Source organism: Gallinula chloropus, assembly GCF_964237585.1.
Source record: "Gallinula chloropus genome assembly, chromosome: 2".
Taxonomy (NCBI): domain Eukaryota; kingdom Metazoa; phylum Chordata; class Aves; order Gruiformes; family Rallidae; genus Gallinula; species Gallinula chloropus.
The window spans coordinates 55,603,191-55,629,615 of NC_140086.1; the positions used below are offsets into that span (position 1 = coordinate 55,603,191).

Sequence of the window (26,425 nt, forward strand, 5' to 3'; positions counted from 1 at the left end):
AAACATTACATACAGCAAGAGACTGTATGCTGCAATGCAGCAGTTTTGAAAACACCTCTGAGATCTTTTGTTTTGGAACAAACTAGCTAAACCAACTAGAGAGTACCAATATAGGTTGAGGCAATGAAAATAACTGCTGAATCTGCTAGCAGAAGAGTATCAAGCAGAAGTATTGTTGCATTAGCAGAGCAACTACTAAGAAAAATATGTCGGGCTGGCTATTTTTTAATTATAGAAAATCTGGAAAGGGCAAGGAAAAAAAGTGACACACTCAAAGGCCTAAAGTACTTAAAATATGTATGATCCAGCAATAGTCTAATCTGAAGTGATATGAAGAAGCCTAAAGGAAATCTTAGGCAATTTAACTCATGCATGCAGAGAAACAAACCAAACAAGTTAAATCCAAAAGCTTTAGTGGATTGATATATGAATAACTGGTCATGAAAGTAAATAATGGTGTTAAAAAATTGCATTACAGCAAGTAGTCAGATGTTCCTTTTTGCCTGAAAAGTCATAGCGAAATGATTGCTTGATTTTGTCTATAAGAATATAATACTCGATAAAAGGCCCCAAATCAGAACAAATCACATTAGATACGGCAGAAACAAAGTTTAGAGCGTCACGTATCTCACGTCCATTCAAAACCTTTTTTACCCTGAAGTACTACACACCTGTATGTTGCTAATTTACTTCAATTTAGCATCAGGCCAGGTATGTTCAGCTAGTTAATAAAGGATTTGTAAAAGCTGCTTACCTGGTTATTCTGGTCTGCGAGGTATCGTACCACGATGGGCAGTAAGTACTTGGAGAAGGCGTAGGGGATTGAAGGTCTGTTTTCTTGACAGAACATAGCGATATGAGGCACCTGTTCCATCAGCTCTGCCCGCACTGTTGGCTCTGTCAGGTCAAAAACCAAAAAAGGCACAATAAATGTTTACAAGCACACTGCCAAAACCAAGCTTTTTACAGTCCTGTACATACAAATTATGTTCTCAAGTGTTCACCTCAGGGTGTTTATGTCAAGCTTCATTTTGACAAGCACTATCTTTTTGCAAAACAATATTCAACTACACTCTGTAAGAATAAACTACTAGAAAACTGGCTCCCACATTGCCAGTAAAAAAGCAAGAAGAGGTGTAAGAGAGCAAGCCACCAAACATGTGTACCAGAAATTAACTGAGGGGGACTCCTGGCCACTGCCTCTCATTAAGGAAAGATCCATCCCACTCAGTAAGACAACCAGCCATCATTACAGTTGCTCTTCTTCGTTCTTTGTTTTTTAATGCTACTGATATTTTCACTGGATGGAAAAGGTCTCACAACTTTCCAGCTGCTTCCACTAAACCTTTCTGTATGTTTTTTATCAAAGTTGGTGAATATGTAAGGCGTATTTAATTCAGTGTTTAAATTCAGAAGAAGATGCACTGCTTGAATGAATCCTAAACCCCACTGAACATGCACATCTATGGGGGGATGAGAAGCAAGAAAAGGAACACAAGCATGGATTTAATTCCAACTGTTATAAAACCAGATTCTACTTAAGAAGTAGGTCATTATCACATGCCTGATAGTCCACTTCTCCGGGGTGGGGGGTGTGTGGATATAATTAATCATTTCAGAACCAAGTATTTCAGAATTTGCTGACATCTGTAGTTACCATTAGAGAAGTCATTACCTCTAAAAACACACCAAAAACTCCCCATCAATTACTGTTATGCTACAGCAATATGATTTCAGTATTTTACGTAAAATTATGTCAACTCTTTACATGCCTTACTGAATTTTTGCCTATGAACTGTTCAAGTAAAACTTAATGGTATGGCCAGAACTATCTCCTTTATAATTAACACAATATATTAAAAATCATGGAATTGTTTAGGCTCGGGAAAGACTTTTAAGCTTACCAAGTCCAACCGCTAACCTAGCACTGCCAAGTCCAACCACTAAACCATACCCCCAAGCACCACATCTACACAGCTTTTGAACACCTCCAGAGATGGTGACTCAACCACTTCTCTGGGCAGCCTGTTCCAGTGCTTGATACCCTTTAAATAAAGAAATGTTTCCAAATATCCAATCTAAACCTCCCCAACACAACTTGAGGCCATTTCTGCTTGTTCTATTGCTTGTTACCTGGGAGGCCAACCCCTACCTCACTACAATCTCCTTTCAAGAAACTGTAGAGAGCGATAAGGTCTCCCCTCAGACTCCTCTTCTCTGGACTAAACCACCCCAGCTGCTTCAGCCACTCCTCTGTAAGATTTAGTCTCTAGAGCTTTCACAGGCTTCATTGCTGCTCTTTGGATGCTCCAGCACCTCAATGTCTTTCCTGTAGCGAGGGGCCCAAACCAGAACACAATACTCAAGGTGCAGCCTCACCAGTGCCAAGTACAGGGGCACGATCACTTCCCCAGTCCTGCTGGTCACACTATTGGTGATACAAGCCAGGATGTTGTTGGCCTTCTTGGCCACCTGAGCACACTGCTGGATCATACTCATCCAACTGTCAACCAATATCCCCAGGTCCTTTTCCACTGGGCAGCTTTCCAGCCATTCTGCCTCAAGCCTGTAGCATTGCCTGGGGCTATTGTGACCCAAGTGCAGGAAGAAGTATGTAACCTGCACTTTTATTTAACATGCATGCAGCACTTGGCCTTCTCCAACACTGGTTACAAGTGACAGCTTAGGCCTGAATAAAAGAAAACAAAGATAAAGCAAATACCATGCTGTGTGCAGTCTGTTCTTCACCAAGGACAACAAGAACAGAAAAGACCGCAGCACAAAGTTAGCAAATGTCTATGGGTTTCATTTCCTTGACTACAGACTCAAATTACTTTTCCTATAGAAAAACCTACAAAAATCCTGTGTCAAGTTTATGAATTGCTGACAGTTTCAAAGCACAAAATGAAATCCCATGTAAATCAATACTGAGTAAGTTTGTGACAAATTTAAAAAAGAAAATTAAAAAAATCTTCCAACCTGCTGCTTCTCTTACCAAAACATGTAACAGCAATACACAGGACAAAAGCCTTTCTATTTAAGCTTCAGATACTCTGAAACACAAAGGGTTTGTGCAATACACACGTCCTGAAGTTTGCATTGAAGAAGTCAGATCCTAAAGAAGACTACTCAAAGCCATGTGCAATTTTAACAGGTTTTGATATGAAGACAGGTATCACTGCAGACAGACTGTATGCAGACCCTCTTCCCAAAAGCATCTCTTTTGAAAAGGCTGCAGATGGGAATCAGAATAGAATGAGGAACCATCACCTTGGAGGGATGTAGGATTGTGAGGCATGTGACAAGGAGATAATACTAGTAACTAAGGAGAAGAGAGGCTGGAACTTGCTGGACAAAACACCAAAACCAGGGCCCAATGCCAGGGCTGGAGGGACACATTCCCACCTTTCCCATAAGGCTGTTTTTTCAGGACATGCTCAGGATACGATCTAAGAGTCCAAGATGCCTGTGTTACAACACATCACTAGGGACCTGCTCTTGCTACTTAAGACTCACCTCATTTCTTGCGGCACATAGATGATGATTTGCAGAAGGGGGCAAAGGAGAGGGAGAGCAAGGAAGATAAATTTGGCTGAGACTGTGTGTTTGGTGGCAGCGCTTCTGAATTTGCTTCAGGCAGTTCCCACCCTCCCAAATCCAAAGCTTGTGGCTTCCATTATGCCAATGCAACTGTTGATGCAGCCAGACAACAAACCATATCAAAGAACTGATGTGGTGGCTGACACAGCTTTTGCCCCAGCACAGTGGCATGAGTTAACAGCAAGAACTAGCACTTACATTGGTTTCCCTAAGCAATCACAGGTTTCCCTCAAGTAGCAGAACTATCTGCTGGTGGAAGCTAGCAAGTGATAGCAAGAGAGGGTGCTAGGACTGCTTATTGTGATATTACCATCAAAGCAGAGTGAAAAAAGTAAAATGCTGAGAAACCCAATTCATGCCTTTGCCTAGCATGGAGCTGTACAGAACACTCAAGCCAGACTCTTCACAGAGTAATTGTGCACTACTCCTACCGTTGCAGCCTGAATTCTGTGTTCTCACTGATGAAGTATCACCCCTGCAATCAAAGCCAACAAGAGCTATGTATTAAGCATATCAAGAGCTATGTATAAAGCTTTGAATGCCAGATACTCAGAATAGGCAGAGTGTTTTGACTTTGATGCCTCTACAGTTCATGTACTCGCTGGTAAAGTAACAGTATCAATCCCTTTCCCCAAACTGGTTAGGTTTGATGTGAAATTGAATTAATAAGTTTCTTTATGAAGTACTCCAGTAAGAGAGCACTGAGTACCAAAAACATAAGATCCTTTTTTCTTCAGAACAGGGTTCATCTATTATGCATCACTTAGAGTGGCTACACCGCCTGACAATACTGCAGAGCTAGATGCTCACATAAAATGAGCCCCTTTCTTCCTGAGCTACTAAGCAAGCTCTGGCTTTACAAGGAACACAGACAGATGAGATGTGCAATTAAAGATTTGAAAAATTCATGCCCAGGAATGAATTAGAACTGTAAAGCCACCTTAGTTCTTACATTCCCTAACTTTTAAGTACATGGCTCTGTGATCTTAGTATGGTCAATTCAATCCAACAAACAAACCAGCGTTGTGTGCACAGCGGGCTGTGTAACCCAACACCGTAATTCGCTACCAAAAAAGTGTCTGTGCTGTTCTGGGGAATTACTGCTGCAATCCAAGAACATGAACCTTCAGCTTACCAATTTAGGTAAGAGCTCAGTTCTTCCAAATGCTGAAGCATATGTTCCAGTGTGTACAGAACAGAGCCTAATCTTGCAGTCTGATGGGGTTACAGTAGAGCTTTTTTTTTTCAATTTTTGCATTATGTTTCCTGAAGACCCAAACAACATCAAAAGCTTCCACTAAAGATACAGCACTTCCTCATTCCCCTCATCCACTCCTCAGCTTTGTCTTTAGCTTAGGTGGGTGGCAGCTCCCAACACAGATTCTAGCAGGCTTCAACGCATGACAGCATCTGCCATTTCAGTTTAACTTTTTCTGTTGTTTATAATCAAATTTAAGGTTCAGTGATCACTACAGTGAGCAGGGCACAGCAGTGTCAGTTAAAATTGTTACACGCAGCTTCTTAACATGTAAGATCATCCAGATGGGGAATACATCTGTATGATGTATTTTTGCACTGAACAATACAGTCAGGACCAGGCTTTCACACGATATAAACAAAATCTGGGTGGAGAATTTTGCTTCACATCAAACTCAGTGTTACTATTTTAGACACTCTGGAAAAGATGGGTATGTACAACTAAGTTCTCCATAACATTTGCTTGGAATGGTATTTTTCTGCTTGGCAGAGGAAGTATTTTTAAATGTTGGCCTTTTCAAACTATCTCCTGAATGTACAAGACTATGCCTTAAAGTAGCAGGCTACTAGAAAAAGTGCTGCAACTTGTCAAAACCATAAAAAAAAAGAAACATTAATATAAAAAAATTAGATCTCAGAAGTACACTCATACTTGGTTTTCTTCATTCATTAGCACTTTATTTCATACTATCCGGTCCTGTGTATTCCCTAGATACAGAATTACACAAAACTGAGCTTCAGAAATCAAGCCAAATGGGGAAAATAGGCTTCCATTTTTGTTTGCAAAATAACTTTGAAAAGAAGTTGCTGGAATCAAATGACACTGTTCTACCTTTGCTGATTTCCAGATTCCCCCACCACATCCTTGGAGTGATGTGGATTTGACAGGTGGACCATCCAGTGGATGAGAAACTGGTTGAAAGAACATAGCCAAAGGGTGGTGGTCAATGGGTCTATGTCCAGGTGGAGGCCGGTGACAAGCAGGGTTCCCCAGGGGTCTGTCTTGGGACCGGTGCTCTTTAACATCTTTATCAATGACATCGATGATGGAATTGAGTGCACCCTCAGCAAGTTTGCGGATGACACCAAGCTGAGTGGTGTGGTAGACACCCCAGAAGGAAAGGAAGCCATCCAGAGGGATCTTGACAGGCTGGAAAGATGGGCCCGGGGGAACCTAATGAGGTTCAACACTGCCAAGTGTAAGGTGTTGCACTTGGGCCGGAAGAATCCCAGACACAGATACAGACTGGGAGAAGAGCTTCTTGAGAGTAGCCCTGCTGAGGACTTGGGGATTCTAGTGGATGAGAAACATCGTGAGCCAGCAGTGTGCTCTTGCAGCTCGCAAGGCCAATGGTATCCTGGGCTTCATTAGAAGAGGGGTGGCCAGCAGGGACAGGGAGGTGATTGTCCCTCTCTACTCTGCCCTTGTGCGGCCCCATCTGGAGTACTGTGTCCAGGTCTGGGGCCCCAATATAAACTGTTGGAGAGGGTTCAGAGGAGGCCACAAAGATGATTAGAGGGCTGGAGCACCTCCCCTACGAAGACAGGCTGAGGGACCTGGGCTTGTTCAGCCTGGAGAAGAGAAGGCTGCAGGGGGACCTCATTGCAGCCTTCCAGTACCTGAAGGGAGCATACAAACAGGAGGGGAATCAACTTTTTAGAAGGGTAGACAACATCAGGACAAGGGGGAATGGATTAAAACTAAAGGAGGGAAGGTTTAGATTAGATATCAGGGGGAAGTTTTTTTACAGAGAGAGTGGTGAGGTGCTGGAACAGGCTGCCCAGAGAGGTGGTGGATGCCCCATCCCTGGAGGTGTTCAAGGCCAGGTTGGATGGGGCCCTGTGCAACCTTGTCTAAATCATGCCTGGAGGTTGGTGTCCCTGCCTGTGGCAGGGGGGTTGGAGCTCTCTGATCCTTGGGGTCCCTTCCAACCCATGCCATCCTATGATTCTGTGATTACATTGAATCAGCACTATATTCCAACCAACATCTCCAGAATCCAGGATTTGACCTCCACATGCCAACCAACAGTTTAAGCTATTTCACAGGCTACCATTTAAATCAACATCCCCAACTGACTCCAAAAATCACAGAAGTAATTAACTGTTTCTTCCTCACCCATGAAAAACACATTTACTTTTCACCCAGAATTCGACACCATCTCTCATGTAAGCAAAGTGCCAACACACTCATCTAGCTACTTCTAGCACATACACTTAGAGCTTTCCTATATAAATGTGTAACGTTTATTTCTTCCCAGCTGAGGCTTCAGTTCACTCTGTATTCCACTTCAGCTATGAAAAAGTAAGGCACCATGGTCAGCTATACACTGGAAATTAAGAGGGGATTACTGCAGAGCTGCACAGTATAATACCAACTAATTGCTCCAGAACAGTTATTTGTAAATGAAGTAATTATTTCAGAGCCAGCTCACAACTAGATTTATTTCACAATAGCTTACCCTGCAATAACATAGTATTCAGAAGAAATTCTACAAAGCTTTCGTTATCCCAAAATAACTATCCTGGAATATAAGCAGCAGTTTCCCCCACATTTGTATGGGGCTATAAAGTTTGTGTTGTAAAAGTGTATATGAAGAACAAGTACTGCTGATGTTAAAGCTGCTTTAACTGATAATTTTGATGAATGTTTTAAGTACAACTGAATATTAATATTTGTTCTTATTAAAAGTTGCAAGTAAGAAGCAGGTGTAAGTGAATAGCTTTGCATTTTATAAAATCTGTTAGAAAAATCAGTGTAAGGCAAATGAAAATACTGGTTTATATGTCTTAGAGAAGAACAAGCAGCTCAGAAAACACCTTCATGCCCTTCCCCAGTATAGATCCCCATTTCTGTGTTCAGCCTGAATAAAAAGTCCACAGCACACTAAGATGCCAATCAGTCAATGCCATGGCAGTTTCTGTTCCTAAACTAAATGCCATTTGCATGATCAAAGACAAAGTTTTAATAAATGACAAAGTTTGAGTTGATCAACTGTATCAACCCCATTGTTGCAGTTTTGTGAGGCTGTGCTGCTGAGATGGTTTTTTAAGCAGCAGTTCAAGAGTTTTCTGCCAGCCTAAACTATAAACAACGAGCAATTCAAGGTCAAAGTCGGAGCCAAGAGATAGTCAAGCACCTCTGAGAATCACACACAGGAGAAAACAACCCGGAAACAGCTGCATTTTGCCACTGGAGAAGGGAGTGAGAAGATGTAACGAGCTGTGCAGACACCAAGGCCGGGAAAGGGCGGGGGAGGAGGCGGCCCAGGTGCCGGAGAGAAAGATGCCCCTGCAGCCTGTGGAGAAACCCATGGAAAAGGCCGAGACCCCACCTGCAGCCTGAGGAGCAGATGGAGACATAGAGAAGACACGGTGACCCTACGTTGGAACAAGCCCCTGCCAGCACTTGCAGCCATGAGGAGAATGAGAGACACAGAGATGAGAGAGAAATATTTTGTGTCGGAACAGGTTTGCTGGGGGGACACTTGGAACCCCATGGAGGACTGGGACTGAGAGACACTGTGATAAAGAGAGAAAGCCCTGTGGGAAAGGATTCACGTTGGGGAAGTTCATAGAGGACTGTCTCCCATGGGTGAGACCCCACAGTGCAGCAGGGGAAGGGTGTGGAATGAATGCCCCCCTCCCACCCCCTGGCCGAGAGGGAAACCAACTTGCAAGGGACTGACCAAAGCCCCCATCTCCCAGTCCCTGCCCCTCTGTGCTGCGAGCAGGGGGAAGAAGGGAGCAAAATCCTGACTAAAGTCTGCTAAGAAGGGAGTGGTGGGGGGAAAGTGTTTTAAGATCTGGTTTTTGTTTTAAGATCTGGTCACGCTTCTGACTTGAGTTTTTTTTTCCACTGTTCTTTGTAGTGTAGTGTAATAAATTAGGTAGTTCTCTTTCTTCACTCTGTGTTGAATCTGTTTTGCCCATGCTGTGGACGACAGAATGTCCTTATTTTGACTCCTGAGCCTCTTAATATATATTTTCTCCCCTGTCCAACTAAGAAGGGGAGTAATAGGCTGACTTTGGTGGGCATCTGGCCTCCAGCCGGGGCTAAACCACTACACCCATCTTCTAAAATGCAACTTTCCCTTCTCCCCTTTTTTCCTTCCAGTATCATCCATATTTTCCCTTTCAACTTCTCTCATTTCCTGTTTCATCTGTCCCTCCAACTTCGCTACCTTTCTTTGAAGGCAAAAAAAGATCCAGACAAGTGAAAATGGACTGTAACCAGAGCCCATCCCTCTGAGCTCAGGAGTCTGTCAGACTCATGTGCCTGCTGTGTGCTGCTTCAGCAGTCATGATGTTCTCTCTCACCAACCAGAGGAAGACTTCATTGCTGGCTGGCAGAGCAAGGAGTGAACTACAGACTGATGAGAGAGGGTAAAGTCACAGTTAGTCATCCATCAGATGCATGGAGAGATAAAAAGAGGATCACATCAAGGAAAGGAAAAAATTCTTAGTGTAGCCTGCAGTGGGAGAAGAGGTATGGAAAATCCTGAAACATGAAGATGTGGGAGGGGAGAAGACACAGGCAGAGCTATTGACAGCTAGGAAAGGCAGACATTAACATTCCCATTAATATTGCTTACAAATGAAGATTTCTGTATATGAAATGCTGCAATATGTGCTGTCTGACAAGTATTACTGTCATCCCTCACTATACCAACAGCAGTAATTGAAATGTTCTTACTAACATAGGTGAAGCACACTATTAAGTAATTAGGGTTCTGAGGACATCCACATTAAGCCTGATTATACAGCTTCAAAACATAATGACCAATTAGCCTAACAATTGCTTTTAAAATCAGTTAGTTTTGCAAACTGCATTCACAACTGATTCTACACAGAAAAGAAACTACAGGAGAAAAAAAAATACATCTAGTTGGTTATATTCAAAGTAAATAACCAATCCTCCAGAAAGTCACTTTTTTTTCCCCCCTCATAATTTCTTTAGGAAGATACCTTCATGTATCTATTTCATAGTGCACTAAAATACCACTATCTTTTAGAAATTAAGATACTGACTCTCCCTCAAAAAGAACCCTCAGAAAATAAGGTTTAAAGCTTCTGATGCCCCTTGCAAGCACACTGAGCAAAATGCCAATAGTGCAGTAATTCTGGCTGAGGTTAATTTTCAAATGATACTTGTGCCCACAACAATGAAGCCTCGTATCATACAGGCCACTCACAAGCTGGTACCAAAACAACAAACCCAGTCTGAATTATGCTAATTTACTCAAGTGAAAAAGACACACGTAAGGCCCTCATTCAAGCTCATATAAATCTGTGGCTAGCCTACATCTGAGAATAAGTAAAGCCCAACTGTTTTAACATGAAGGTTATTATTTTTTTTCACTAAGAAGGGCTTATGGGGGACAAATTAATATTTGACAAGCTTCTATGCCAAGCTGCTTCTTGTCTTCTGTAGGTTCAAAGACACCACAAAAACACTGAAGTGGGAAGCCATACCTAACATCCCTAAAGAAATAGAGAAATTACAAAGTGATTACAGCAGATTCAAAAGCAATACAAGGCATCTCAGCTATAACCTTTCTAGCGAAGAAAGTAGGGAAGTCCAGAGTTTAGAAGGACTGAAAAGTACCCAAATCCCACAGCAAAAATCAGACTTAACAAGTAACACCCAACTACAGCAATGAAGAAAATAAGCATTCCAAAACACTGAGATTTGGAGAAAAAAGGTTTTTTGGCAAGTAAAGAGGTTGGAGGCAGATTATTCCCCAACTGCCACTGATGGGTTCCCTCCACTGGAACAGCATTCCTGTGCTACCACTTACATACAGCAGGACGTGATCCCAGGGCACAGCAACTTCTGTCTTAGAACTGGGAGCAACTTACTTCCAGCATCAGCTGAAGTCGTTATTTTTTCCTCACTAGAAACATACTAGTGATCTTAAGGCTGCAAAACCAGATGTAACTATTTCATTTGAAAGAGCCCAAACTAGACCTGCTTTTATCACTGTTTTTTTTTTCCTGTTACTAGACCTGCTTTATATCACTTACATGTGCAGTTACACAACTGGAGCCAGAACTCTCCTCCACGAAATACATTACACTACAGCTCACTGCCTGTCCACCTGCAACCTGCGCAGTGGCTGCTGATAAACAGATGTTAAAACATCACTTAATGGTCTTCTGAACAGAGTTCTGAAGTTGTAAAGCATTAGCAGGACAGAGGACTGCTTAGAACTTTAGAACAGCTGGTATTTCTAGCTCAAAGCTGTACCTGTATTTTAGGTAACAGCAGCAATAGCACAGAGCTATTGTGTGCTCCAGCCACACTCTTGAATTCAAACCCCATTATACCAACTGCTGCCAAAAAACCAACAGCACCTCACTTTCTGTGCCTTGACTTGACAAGAAAATACCTCTAAATGGTAAAAACCAGATATAAGACTAATCAAGTATCACCTTAGAAATGAGAAGATCTGTACATAGTTTAGTAGGACTACCCAACAGAGTGGTTTTATTTTTATTTAATTATGCATTTAAAACACAAAGGATTCTGGCTCCAGGCTGGCTCTAAGCATACAGCTAGTTGGCTCTAACCAAGCAAGTCAAAATGCACACATGATTTTTTAACGTTTTCTTATTCCAAATTCAGGGGCTTTTTTTGTTTTACAAAACTGTAAATGGAAAAATGCATCAGATAAGAGAAAAAATGAAAAACAAACCTAGTAATAGCAACCTTAAAAAAAACCCCACCACTGGGCTATAGTTTGAATAATAGTCAAGCACATATATTACGATACAAAGCAGATCCCTAACGAATTTTCACATGGTTAAAGACCCAATGATATTCTAATAACCTGTCTTACTGAACAGGCCAAGTCCAATATTGCAACTGCTTGAGGCACAAAACTCAGCAGCTGCAGAATCCAGTGTTACTCGTTTGGCAGATCTGAGGTGGCTTCTCCAATGCCAGAAAAGCCTGAAATGCCACTTTTACTGATGCTGAGAAAATACCAAGCCTGACTAAAAATGTACTCCACCCCTGTTAAGGGAAACAATTTGATTTGTACTCATCTCTTGGCTTCCACTACATTTCTACCCAAACAAACTTCAATTTGAAACACTTAGTTAGTTGGTCACCAATGAAAAGCCTAAGGCTATGAAGCTCCTGCACAAGACTCTTTTCTCCTGGATACATCTGTCCTATTTTCCAAACCTGAAGTTTCACAAAGTTTCTGATGCTGGAAACTTAACTTGATCACCATACAAGCACTGCACATACAGGTGTCAGAAGCAGATGAGGAGAGCTCTCTAGAAACAGAGGCATGCCACTGTTCTCAATTAAAAACACAATTAATTTAAATGAACAGTGACTTTTTTCCTCCTCTTAAAGGATCCTTGGAGAGGTACTCAATACAACAATGTAATGTTTGCAACAGGTTATTCCTAGATAAACAAGGACATTCCCTCAGAAAAATAAAAACGTGCATTTTCAGTAAAGACAGTAATGACAGAAGAACAGAAATGAGCAGAATACGTTTTTACCCCTGAAAAGCCTTAAGTTCTGCAATTCTGGAAGAAGGGAGAAAAACTAACAGATATTAAACAGAAGAAACATTTTCTTCTCCTACAAGATTTAATGTAAGTTTCCATAGCACTCCTAAAATGACAGAAGAATGAACTTCAGATCTTCCCTGACATTTTGCTGCTAAAGCCCACCTTCTTTCTGGTGCTTCAACTATATTAGCTATGTTGAAATCAGGCGATTCATTCTTTCTAGAGCATCTTCAACCTGGAATTTGTTGCAGCTCTGTCCATGAAATATTTCCTTTTGTGCACAAACCCACTGATTTTTAAGCACTCTTTTTTCTTCTTCTTTTCTTCATTCTCCCACTTCACCTTTTATTCTCGATATATGCATGAGCAAAAGCCCCTTTACATCTACAGATCCCTCATATCCATTATTTACATCTGCATCTCGCTTGCTAATTCCTGCTGCCTTTCTTAATCTTCACAACTGGTTGCCCAAAAGGGACCAAGGGAACAACTTCAGCATTTAAATTCTATCAAAATTAGAATGAGTTTTCACAGATGTTTCAAAAGATTCTTTAAGGCAAGAAATTAATCTTTACCTATAAACCTAAAATAATCATGGAGATCTGTTGAGTAGCTGAAGAATGAAATAAATTACTCAAAAATATACTGATAGGAAGCAGTAATCCCACATTTTGAAGGGGCTTAATTCTGTTGCAGAAAATAGTAAGGAAAAGAGTAATCTTTAGGGGGATGATTTAGTGAAATGAAATTTTACAGTATGTTATCGCATTTGCAAAGCCCAATTTGAAGGCCAGAGAGAACATATTGGTCCTGTGCTGAATACAGGCTCAGCAATTCTGACTTTCCCTCATTAACACAGTAAAACGGTCAATGCTACCTACCTGAATCATCAGCTAATCTGCTGATTCTCTCCAACACAGCAATACAATCTCTCTCATCATCACTGACTTCCTTCAAAGTGTCCAGCAAACTTCGAGCCACCATTTGCCTAGTTTACAAGAAAGATTAAAAATTAGCATTATTTGTGTCCAGAAATACAGCCAAATCAAAAAGTTGTGCAATCATACATATTTCTTAAACCAAACAGTAAAATTTTACATAGCTTCATTTTGAACTCAGTAAATTGAGTAAGTTCTGCTTTGGGAATTCTTAATTCTGGTAACAGCTTTTCAGGATTACACCAGGCAACTTTGAATATAATATTGAAGTATCCCTTTGATTTACAAGGATAAGGAAAACCATCTGCAAAGATAAAAAAAGCCATCTTCTGCCAAGTGGGCAAACAGGAGCTGAATGCTAGGAAGTCAGCGTCAGCCTTCCATCCTCACCTCTGAATTCCCTAACATGTTCCATACAAAGCAAGGCAGCACTGCTACTGTCACAACAGTTCTAAATGGAATCAGACCTTATTTCACAAACAAAAAAAGTGTGAACACTCAAGCTGAAGACTTCCATGCTGACAGTGACATTTAGAAGCTAAACTTCATTCAAACATTAAATGGAGTAATATACCACAAAAATAAACTATACTTGCCCATGCATGCCTAGGACATACATTAAGTACAAAATGAAACATTAAGAAACATGAAAGAAGTCAGAATCAACTCTTCTAATGCACCAGATTTATTTTTTAAAGGTTAACTTGTCAGTGACAAGATACAGTCAAATTTGGATTTTTGCCCCCAGGTTCTCTTATACCCTATGTCCCAAAGTCATACCCATACCCTCATACCTGGAGAGCCCTAAACATTAAGTTTTTAAACAATGCAGCTGGCAACGTGTGGGAATCAACATTCCTCCTCAACAACAGCCTGCATAGCTTCCCCTGCCATGGCTGCGCCCCCCTGCCAATCTTTTTGGACAATGTAGGTTGAACATCAGTTCAGAGACCTAGCAGGATTATCCCAACAGTGGGATAGGCCAAGGTACAGTGTCCAACATGCTGCTAGCTCTTGTACTGCCCCAGAGCAATTTATAAAAATGCTGAAGCAGCACGGGTCAAATGCCTGATATTTCCAGAACTGACTGACAGAAACCAGAAACACTGTTAGAATGTAGCCTAGATATAGGCACTGTTGACAAACAGCAGTGCTGTAGAAAAGAGCAGAAGCATAGCTAAACTTGATCATGATCACTACAAGGAGAAGGTGGGCAATGGTCACAAAGCAGTAAGAAACAATGGTTATATTGCTAGTGAATGGGGAAAGCTTCAGAACTTTGCAATTCCATGCAACTGGAGAAAATTCAGTAGGTTTTCATGAATTCCCAAAGCTAAGCAGGCATTTCCATTTTCTCAAAATGAAAATCAATCTATGTGTTTCACATTAGCCACCTGCAAAACTATCTTAATTTTTTTTTCAACATACAGGTGAACAAAATCCTCTAAAAAAAACAAACTGCAAAAAACCTGTTTGCTTCTAACAAATTTCTTTTCCCTCATTCTTTTCAACCTGGTAAAAGTGAAGTATCTCTCAGCAGAGATCTCAATGTGCATTTGGAAGTTCTGCTATCAATGTCCTAACAGAGGGAAGCAGACTATGTGACACACTAACCTAGAAGCAGAGTTGACTTGGTCTTTTAAAGGGCTGGATACCTCTGAAAAGAGAAGAGGATTAGATGAAGCGTATTTCATAGACCAGCCTGTCCAGATGCATGTGTCTCCTATGTATTAAATAAATATAATCTAAGAACATGAGAGACAAGACAACTGATGCACTGAACTGATCTCAGCAATTAAGGAAGCACAAATAAACAGCACTACATCCCATCTGGCTCCTGAGGACTGTGGAACAGCCCCTTGTATGGTGGGAGTTTTGAGAAAACAGCTTTGTTAGAAATACCCTGAACTCTGGTGGCTGCACCCTACAGTAAGCCTTTGCTAGTTCCTGTGACGTGGACAGATGGCTATGTAGAAGTAGGTGGCCTGTAAGCTGAAGGCCACAAACACTCTGTTCAAGAGAAGAAATTAAAACACAAATCCTAACCTGAAGTAGCATGACTTATTTACTAAATCTACTCAAAGCCAAGAAGAGACATTCAACTTTTCCCTGGACTAAAGGTGGAAGTTGGCCTCCACCTTCATCCAGGTAGTGTTTTCCTCTGACTTGAGAAGAATCAATGGACCTACTTTCACATTTAGCAGACTCCGGTAAAAAGCATCACAACAAAAGGCAACAGGGCAAGCTAAGCTCACTTCAGAAAACTGGGTAGGCAGCTAGGAATGACAGGGTAATCTCTTACCTCCATCCACACAGTGTTTTGGGAGATGATGTTCACTCCTGTTCTCCAAATATTACAGGCTCTGACCTAGTTCTGCCACCATCCCCAACAACATGTCAAAATTATACTTGTGCCTCCAAGGCACAAACACGTTACACAGAGCTAAATGGACCTCATGTTTGCCCCAGGCTGAGACCTAGCACATAGGCAATTAATGCAGAATGACTTCAGCCCTGCAAGCTCACACTGTAGCTCGCTGCGCTTACTGGAGAGAAGTGAGTAAGGAAGGGTCCCCGTTGCCCTGTCGAGGTCTGATCTTCCTTCTCATGCAAGCACTGGCAGCCAGAAAGACCTACAGCTGAGGTCTGCAATGACCCATCAATACACAGCAGCATAACAAAGCAAGCAGTAGCTTGCCCAGCAACTTGGCAGGTGAGCACCAGGTGAGCATTTGTGAAATTGTAAGTTCTGAAGGATGACTTGTCTGGTCTAGACACAAACAAAACAACAAAAATAGGGAGACATGCTTCATGCTCAACAGACATCTAGATACCTCCTGTGATAGGGGAAAAAGGTAGAAGCAGGTTTCCTCTAGGGATAATGATGATATGTTCCCATTAACTGCATTCTAACAGGGAATCAGGCTCCTTCAAGTACATGTGTGACAAAAATGACTCCACCAACATTAATTATGACAATGTAAGTGATTTCAATGGCATATTATGCTACTATACGTTACTCCTGGTTATTAGGGCACAATTTAGGACTAGTATTAATGTTTTCTTGCTATTTCCCTCCTGCCACTGTTTTCATTTTTGCAGTGCTCATCCTCTAATGAGATACCAAGCTCCACTAAGAATTTCTACCTCTACACTTCTCAACACCAGCAGAGTCACCTTCATTGCAACAACTAGTAAAATTATGTCTGCTTGCCCATTCAGTCAGATCTTGTACCTGATTCTTCCAGGTCCATAAAGGAACTAAGGAACCTGGTTTGGCAGGGGGGTTGGACTTGGATCTCTTGAGGTCCCTTCCAACCCCTACAATTCCGTGGTTCTGTGATAAAGACTTTTGCTAGCTGCTCTGGAAATTAAGAATTCAAATTGATAACCCTACAGGTGTGAACTCTCAAAGAAAAGTATTCATTCCCCATACCTGCCTTTGGTATACCACTGCCACCTAAACAGCAGTGCCATCTATTTATCCCTGAAATAGCTTATAGGCCAAAGGGCAGAGGTCAAAATCTGCAGTGTAGCATGCAGCTCAAGTGCTTCAGCTATTATATGCCAAAGGAGAAGATAATTAGCAAAGCTCAAGTTTTCATGAACATGCATAGGATATCTTGTAGGCAAACTTCAGTGCAACTTGCAGTGGGATAAAATTGGGATAATTACAAACACCCTGCCCTTATGTCCTCGTGCAGGGTACAGATATTTTGAAGAGTCTGCACATAGGGACATAATTAGGATTTGTGATGGTATATATGCTTGGTTCATTCAAACTCCACACTACTTTGACCTCATTTGAAATCAATAATAGGAGTTCTAAGTAGTATAATTACTGTGTAATCACCATCATTACCCCTTTAATAAATTTATATATGGAATTTAAATTCAGAAATTCAGAGGGGTTGGAAGGGACCTCTGGAGATCATCTAGTCCAAGCCCCCCGGTACAGCAGGATCACCCAAAGCAAGCTGCACATCACAGCATCCAGGTGGAACTTGAGTATCTCCAGAGCAGACTCCACAACCTGGAGTCTGGGCAGCCTGTCCCAGTGCTCTGTCACCCTCATGGTGAAGAAATTCTCTCTTGCGTGGATATGGAATTTCCTGTGTTCTAGCTTGTGCCCACTGCCCATCATCCTGTCACTGGGCACCACTGAGAGGAGACCACCCTCCTCATCTAAACATCCACCCTTCAGATATTTATAACATCATCTGCACACTAGTAAACATATATTAAAAAATAACCACCACAGAGAAAGATAAGGAAAGAATTATTTTCTTAATCTTTTTTGCAGAACTTCTAAATCAAGATTTGATGACATTTTACATCTAAGTGAATATTGGTTGTAGTAACTTAGCTTGGCACTTTTTTCCCCACACTATCTAAGAAGATGGTTTAGACTGCAACTGTTGCAGTCAGGAATTATTAGAACAATTCATTGTCACACGTGATGCAGTCTCCTTTCTCATGCCAATCTCTCTTCCATCTGGAGTCTAGAAAGCAAGGCGGCTACCTTCTACAAGCCATATCAGTAACTACAGGTCTCTGTTATGAAATCAGAGCAGGGTATCTTCTAGTCAAAAATAAGAAGTTACCCCAAAAGCTTTAGGCCAGATCTTCACCTACACTGTAGTCAGTGAAAGTGCTACTGATAAGCTGTGCATGAGCACACACACCTACTCTTAATCCCTGTTTGAGATCCAACACATCCTCGGTTACTGCCCAGCGCTGCTCTACAAGTATTTTGATGTTAAGCTATAAAAAAACCCACCCAAACCAAACTAAAACCAAACAGCCTATTTCAAAAGCCACCAGATACTCTCCTAAGGCAAAAACAAAGTACTTCAGAACACAAAAAAGCATGGCAAGAAAATAGCATGGCAAGACCATATCTTCTACATTTTTAAGTAAATATAGTCTTGATAGCCAAGACTGATCATACTGATGAACAGGAATTAGCTGCCAAGTCCGGCTTTAGTCTAAAAAGAAAGGGCAACAGCAATTCTCAAAAAGCAGACTGATCAAAAGGGAAGGGTCTGTTCTTCAGGAACTGTCTCACTATTTGAGCAGATCTATTGGTGATTGCTATATACTTCATCCATGCACAGACACACATACACCAGCGCTACCAGACAGAAGGAGGCCTTGTGTTTCAGGGTGACAGTCTCTCTGCTCTGCATCTACTACCACTGCAGTACAACATCAGATTATTACGGCAAATGCTAGAGATGTTTCTCAAATCTGGCCTGGAGGCTGCCTCTTCATTAAGAAAGCCATAACCAGAGTCCCACTTGCCTTGGTTTTCAGATACAAGCAGGGTAATTTATCATATTTGTAAGGTTCCACTCCATTCTCATAGATGAAGATAACATTAAAACAGCAAGGATGTAGACCGTAACATGCCAAAAATTGTCACCCAGCAACTCCATCCACCATTTGAGAAGCTGCTAAAGGATTTCCTACCTCACTCCTTTCTGCTTTTGCAGTTCATTCTGTTAAAAGTCATATCTATTTAAATCAAGAAGCAGCTCCTATTTGCAAGTTCCAAGTACAATCTGGTAAAATTTCTTAGGGTGAAGACTCAAGATACATTTCCATTTCAGACCAACTGGCTTTGGCGTCCAGGTGCCAGCTAAGAAACTATGTGTACTCAAAGGAGACTAGGCTTTTTGTACTAGTTTTCAAAAATAACTTATTTATTCAGTATAATCACACAGTGCAAATATGATATAAATGTAGATCACTAACCAGACAGAAAATTATGATAAAAACAAATGCAAAAATAACCCCCTTTAAATTTAAACATGTAAAAACAAAAAATCCAACCCACACCAAAGGTAAAGTCATCCATTTAAAGAAAAACCTAATATTTTACCCTAATTTACCTAGGCTCAATGATTATACTTCAAGGCTTTGGGCATCTGTAATGCACAATCTTCCGCACAAATGCAGGGTCAAAGACACAGAAACACCCAAAACCATTAACTCAATCATAATATAAAAACCACTACAGTACATATAAATATTGGATGTGATTATATCACACTAAGAGACATAAATTCAAGTAGTTAATTCTTATCTTTTCCCTATGAAACGCTCTAGTTCATCCATTTAGAAAAAAATCTCTAATTATTCCTGAGACTGTCTAATGCTGAATCATCACAAACTGTCTGCAAAATAGTTACTCCCTGTCACTGACAGCAATATAACCGCTACTTGCGGTTGTATCATTAATGGCCACCATATGCTATTTCCTACATTTTCTTATGCTGCATCACACAGTAGGCCTACAGAGAGAGCTGGATCTCATAACATGCTTATGCCAGAAAAGAAAACCACCCAACACAACAAACAAGCAGACACAAATAAGCCCCAGGGAAAACTAGGTACTCCTTCCCCTGTAGTAAGGTACAGGCAAGCACAAGATGCTTAGAGCTGGACAGGGTCATCAAAAATATTTCAAGCTTATGCACTGCCACACCTCATGCACTCCATGTAGAGAGACTCAGAGACAATATTTTTTCTTAAATTGGCAAGATTAGGACCACTATCCTTGTTTAAAAGTCAAGTCACAAAACTTTTCAGTTTGTTCACTTCCCTACACTTAAGAGCACTAAAAGCTCTTCTCTTCCCCAACCCCCCCCAAAAGAGTCAAACACATAAAACCCCTTTCCTTCTTGACAAATATCTGATTACATCTCAAATTGCAGAATACCACGAACTCTGGATTTCAGAAAACCAGAAAAGTTTAAAATCAGGCAATTCAGAACTAATTTGTTCATATAGATTTATGTAGGTTATAAGAAGAGAAAACATTCTACAAATATTAGCTTCAGTTCAATCAGAATAAAAGCCTTCAAAAACAGGGGAGCTTCACACATGTAGTATTGAATTTTAAGTATACTCCATGTAATTAAAGTTAAGCATAGGGCTAAATCCTTACAGAACTCAAGCCACAAACAGCAAAATAGAGGCTAACCTACAGGGTGGTCAATCATAGACTTACCTTCTGCATACTACTCAATTAAGAATTCAACATAAAAGCAAACATGCTTCATTAAGTATTTACATGGAACCCAAACAAACCATGTTAAAATAAGACACTAGAAAAGTTCATCCTTAACACATTTTATACTTTTCTGTGAGCTTGTAACTGTTCACAGTTACAGTTAAAGTAAATGCTGGGTTTGGCTTTCTCCATTCCACTGCAGAGCGCCTGTGTGCAGGGCTTGGAGTGGGTGGGGGGAATGTCTGAAATATTCTGCAGTACCTGTACTTTTAAATAAAAAAACTAGCTCAGTGGCATCACAGAAATAAAAAGGAAAAAAAGCAGATTACACTATTAACTGGGTATAAGTAAGACTGTATTTTCAGCAGAAGCACCAATACTCAAACTGTAAACTATGGAGGAGGATGATCCTGCAGAACACTTCTTGGGTTCCTCTGGCAACCTACAGTGTTGTTTCATTATCTTCTCCTGATTTCACATAAAGTATTTTCTCAAAGTCACTTTCCACACAGAGCTATGGATACAGTTTACTATTATCTTCTACTCTTTTGTCAACAGGAATGTTAGCATCACAAAAAAACCTAAAAAGGATGCAGCCAAGTAATAAAAAAGAAGTCCTAAACTACAGTTGCTTAAAAGGTAAGAGAATGTTTTTTTGTTACCATTGATATTTTTGTCTCTGTAACTAGGAGTACCAGCAAACATAAGTAAGAATGGAAACTTAAGAATTTTGTAAATTGCTGTATTTTTAAAAATTATTTGTATTTCATGCAAATTAACTTCAGTCAGATTTGAATCAGATTAATAGTTTGCATACAGTTATCCAGACAGGACATTTAAAAAGCATACCTGTTAAATATGTTCTCACTTGCAGCGTACTTGTCCAGTCTTCCCAAAGGCGTCAACATTTCATCTTGTGAGACAAAGTCCAGGGCTGAAGGTATAATAATCACATCAGACTCTGAGCTGTAGTCATCCACACCAACTATCAGAGACATCAGAAATACTCCTTACAATCACAGCAGTTTAACACTAAATTAATGATGTCTGTTGTTGGTCTGCAATACAAAGGTCTATGCAAGAGCCCACTGACAACACATTTACTGCACTACATCATCCCCCCAGCTTTCTTCAACCCCATCAAGCCTTTTCTATACAAGTGGATTTGTATAAACTGACTAAATGTATTTTGAGTAACTTTCTCTAAGTTTCAAAATATGTTGTTACACTAAACATCAAAGATCCATGATATTTTTTGCTGACAAATAGTAATTTCATACCTTATACTTTTATTTAGCAAATGCCTTTTAGCTAACCCTGAAGTCAGCTTCTTGACACGTTAGACTAAAAACATAGGGACAATTAGCCTAGGGATAAATTTAATACAACATAATCTAACTGAACAAAAAAGCTGGGCTTTTTAAAATGTAAATTAAACCTGTTAATAAGTTCAGGTGTGTTTCTTTATCAGACTACCACCTAAAACAGGGACAATTCACCTACTGCATAATTATTAACCAACACATTAACATAGAACTTCCTCTAAACATGACACCTCTATCAACATAAAACCACCACAACACCAAAAAAGGGGTCCACCCCTGCCCTAAAGAATTAGGATTTGAACTGCCACCTTTCCTGGTTTCTGTATGCTGTCAACTGCTCAAAAAGTCAGTCCCATATCAAACACTTTAGCCTGCAAATACAAATCACTTACTTGCTAGTATTGCAAACGCATTCACTTATTTGCAGGAACTATCCCAGATCACCTGCTTTACTCCTCAAAATACACCACTGTGGTATCTACAACTATTCTCTTCAGCCTAGCCAGGTTTCTCTGAAAAGCCTTTTGAAAATTGGCAGATAGAGATGGATACAAGAGGAAGACAAGCACATCTACAAGTCCAGTAATTATTTTAAAAAGTGAACTCTACAGAGGAAAGAAAAACGATTCTTGACCTCCTACCTTCCGTACAATTATGTTACATAAATTGATTATCAGACATTGTATCATTAACTTCTACACTCAGTATAAGCAGGCAGTTACCATTTTTTTAATGTCTTCTTAAAATATATCAAATGTCAAAAAGATTTAACACTAAACTCTTCTGAAGAGTAATACATTTTTCGATCTAAACTGAGTTAGTAGCATCCCTTAATCAGCAAACTAATTCTCCTATTTTCTAGGTAGAGAAAAAATGGACATTGCGTAACTTGTCATAAATTAAATCACATCCCTGGAGGAGGCTCCAAATTCTGCAGCTGCTGATAGGACATGAAAATTTTGCCAGAAATCAAATGAAGAAATAATGGGGAAAGAGCAAGGGTGTAAAAAGAATCTGGGAGACGGGGCAAAGAAGCAAGTGTGCTAGGAGCTGTGAGACAGAGTAGATGGAAGGGCAATATAGGAAGAGGAACAAGTGCTCTTAGATACCGTTAACTCTGGCCTGGCCAGAGCCACGACAGATACCCTCAAGTAGAGGTCAACAAACTGCAGGGGGAGGAGAAGGTGGTTAAAAAAAAAAAAATCATCTACAGAAAGCTATGGCAGCACAAAAGGAAAGCACTTAGCAACCCCAGGTTTACAAAACTATTTGAATCTGTTTGGCTTGGGTTTATTTGGCTTTTTTTTTCCTGTTTCTGTTTTTTGCAAGAATTGGTTTTGTGTTCATAGGAAAGAGCAGAGGGAAGGTAAAAATGCACTCATAATGCAAGCTAAGATTTTACACCAGGCTAAATTACCAAGGAACAGACTACATCCTCTGACAGGCACACAGGACTTTAATTCAACCCATGCATCCAACTAAAACCAGAGATTTTCCTCTGTCTGTAGTTATGCCATGCACCTTTCTCACAGACTTTTTTCAGAATAGACATTCAGTTGGAAGGGACCTACATCATCTAGTCAAACTGCCTGATCAGAAGTTAAAGCATGTTACTGATAGCATTGCCCAAATACTTCTTGAACACTGGCAAGGCTTGGAGCATCAACCACTTCTCAACTAGGAAATCTGTTCCAGTGTTTGACCACCCTCTTGGTTAAGAAACATTTCCTAATATCCAGTCTAAATTTCTCCTGCTGCAACTTTCAAACATTCCTACGAGTCCTGACGCTGGATCCCAGGAAGAAGAGCCAAGCACTACATTGGGCTTGATGTCCCTCTGCTACTGATGCTGAGTAACATGTATTATTTAAATAATTCAAGCATCTCAGCTCATAGTCACAAAAGCTATCACTGAAATGGCAGCATCCTAATAAGCGCAACACTAAGACCACCACCAGGGAATAAAGGGGGGATAACCCAAAATCAATCAGTATTATGAACTGTTCACAGTTCTTCTAAAGTCCTGTTATAGTTATATTAATTTTCCCTTTCAACATCAATAAGCCAATCCAAGTGAAAAGAAGCATCAGCCAAGTAGAAATCCCATTCTAACAAAGCCCCTCAAGTGGGTGTTTATATTTAACTTGGCCCAAATATGATTCACCAATAGCCTAACCACTCCTCATCTAAAATGCATAAAGAGCACACTTTGCATTATTTATAAACCATGTCACTCTGATATTCCCTACACTTGGAAGGCTATTCCAAATGCTATCAAAAAGGCAGTTAGCTGAATATTGCCCCTTCAGGTCTCCTCTGCTTTCCACCCAACTTGGAGCACCTGTCCAAGTACCACAGGACATTTGTAAATTTTACATATACAAAACCCCACCCTTGAACACAACTATACTGGTTTTAGCTGGGACAGAATTATAATTCTCTATAGTATCTTGTATGGGGCTATTTTGTACAGCTCCAACCTATTCACTAGTAGGGCAGTGTGAGAAACAGAAAAGGCCTTGACTGTGTTTTACTCACTGCCATGAGTAAAACATGCCAGTGTTATCTGGTTTCAGCACAAATCCAAAACAGCCCCATACAAGCTGCTATGAAGAAATTTAGCTCTACCCCAGCCAAAAGCAGTACAAGTCTCAGCTAGTTCAAATGCAGAATTCATTCTCACTTCAGAACGTGTATCAGGCAACAGGGCCACATGTCACCTTCCTCTCTCGCTGCTGAAAAACTATAGGTCCCTTCTCTTACTTTCTCCACTTTCACAACCTAGTAAAACTAAGTCCAGACCAAATGCTCAGAAAGCACATAAACTAGAAGACATCACTGAAAACTAACGCAAGTTCAGAGCCTATGTATGTTCTTACATGTTCACATCATGACACAAAAGAAGTAGAGATAAGAAATTAAGATTTTCTAGAAAAACATCTTACCCCCACAGTTTAAAGTCACTAGTGGAGGATGGGGGGTAGTAATAATAGTTGGACAACAGTGTCAAAAGCAATCAGTGCCCTTATTTTCTGCCCACGTAATCACTAAAGCAGAACAAAATGAATAAATACATTGGTTTATCTAGACTAAGTAGCTTGCAAACTTCTCTTCAGAGCTGTACACTACCACCACAAGACATGATCGTATAACAAGAGAAGCACTGGATTTTGTTTCATTATCTGACTATCACTGACCTGTTGTATGACACAAGCCAAGTAACAACTCCTCTCTGTACCTTCATTTTCGTGCCCAATCATCTGTTTTTTGTAGAAGTTGTTCCAGCTTGTTTGTCTTGCATCTGGTCCAGAATATATTAACATCCCCTGATTTAAGTTCTCTTGTTTCCCTTAAGTTCTCCTCTGTTTTTATGGCAATGATACAACAAATACTTGCCACAATTATTAACTAACATGGACCATACAGCAATCTTGCTGACAGATGATATTTAGAGGCACGTAGTCAACCATTGACAAGCTTGGCCAAGCATACAACAAAGAAACAGAAGTCAATTTAAAACTCAGTCCCCTATAAAACCACAGTCTGTAGGCCAATTTTCAAGTGCAGATATATCAGCTATACAGATACATCTAGTAAAACTGACTAATTTTTATTCAACTGTACTACAGGCTATTTGCTATGGTCTGTATCAGTTGTTACCGTAAGCACGTTCAGGTTAATACAGCACTTATATGCAGAAAGGATTTAGTTCTGTTCTGCTGTTCAAGCCAGTAATTTTCCTGTTTAATCATAAAGCAAAACCAGCAGTCCTACAAGCCCAAGCATTTGATACCTCAATTACAGAATAACAGCAGCAAGCTGTGTTCTAAGTCACCATCCTCTATGCTAGGACAGAATAAATTCCCCTGGCATTCAGATTTCTGCAAAACACAAGTTGTGTTCTCAGCCCTTCGATCCTGCAAAGAGATTCCTTTCCATCTCATGTTCCCTGGCAAGTATCATTTAGCATCTCGATGTTCTGCTAACAGAAATCCACCTCGGCATAAGTGCAGAAGCTAACCCTTTATATTTGTCCATGCTTAGGAACTCATTATTCTTACCCTTTCATAACACACTATAGTCCACCTCTGGTTCCACAGAGACAGCACAACTGATGCTTTGGTCTGTGGTATTTCAGCTTCACTTGCTACCACAAATGTTTCAGTAGCATTAACCAAGAGCTATGGCACTGACAGTTACACAAATATTACAAAGTGCATTTGTAATGTTGAGTTCCACCATCCTGTCTGCAAGATCAGGTATCACCCACTGGTGATCATAAATTCCACTATCAAGAAGCGGGAGGTGATTTTTCCAAGAGGCACTTAAATTGCATCATCTCTGTTCACAGAATCATAGAATGGTATGGGTTGGAAGGGACCCCAAGGATCAGAGAGTTCCAACCCCCCCTCTCACAGGCAGGGCCACCAACCTCCAGGCCTGGATCTACATGTTCTCCTGCTGTAGTCTGAAATTGAAAATGCCAACAAGATGCCCCACTTTTACCCCAATATTGCAAAATCCGAGTTTGAACAGTGTGTAATTTTACTCAACAAAGTCACAAAACAGGTGAACAAAAGCACAAATTGAATCTCCAAGTGGTAGTCTTAGATTCCAGTCTGTCTACCATCTTAGCAGAACTAAGAACCACACTTGCCTTTCTCTGCCTCTCCCCCAAATTTCTCCTCTTCTGAATGTGGCAAAGTCGCCACCCCTGAATGCATGGACTTTGTCGTCTGCACTCCAAGTTTGGT

At 40.5% G+C, this 26,425-nt stretch overlaps 1 protein-coding gene across 1 annotated transcript in view; it reads right to left on the bottom strand.

Moving 5' to 3' along the window:
* Positions 1–26,425, bottom strand: part of PPP4R1 (protein phosphatase 4 regulatory subunit 1) — a 64,302-nt gene that overhangs the window by 28,497 nt on the left and 9,380 nt on the right. Inside the window, exons 3-5 of the mRNA XM_084279714.1 lie at positions 21,196–21,331; positions 13,272–13,378; positions 755–897 (exon numbers count right to left, since the gene is read on the bottom strand). Coding sequence (XP_084135840.1) covers positions 755–897; positions 13,272–13,378; positions 21,196–21,331 — 386 coding nt within the window. The remainder of the gene's footprint in view (positions 1–754; positions 898–13,271; positions 13,379–21,195; positions 21,332–26,425) is intronic.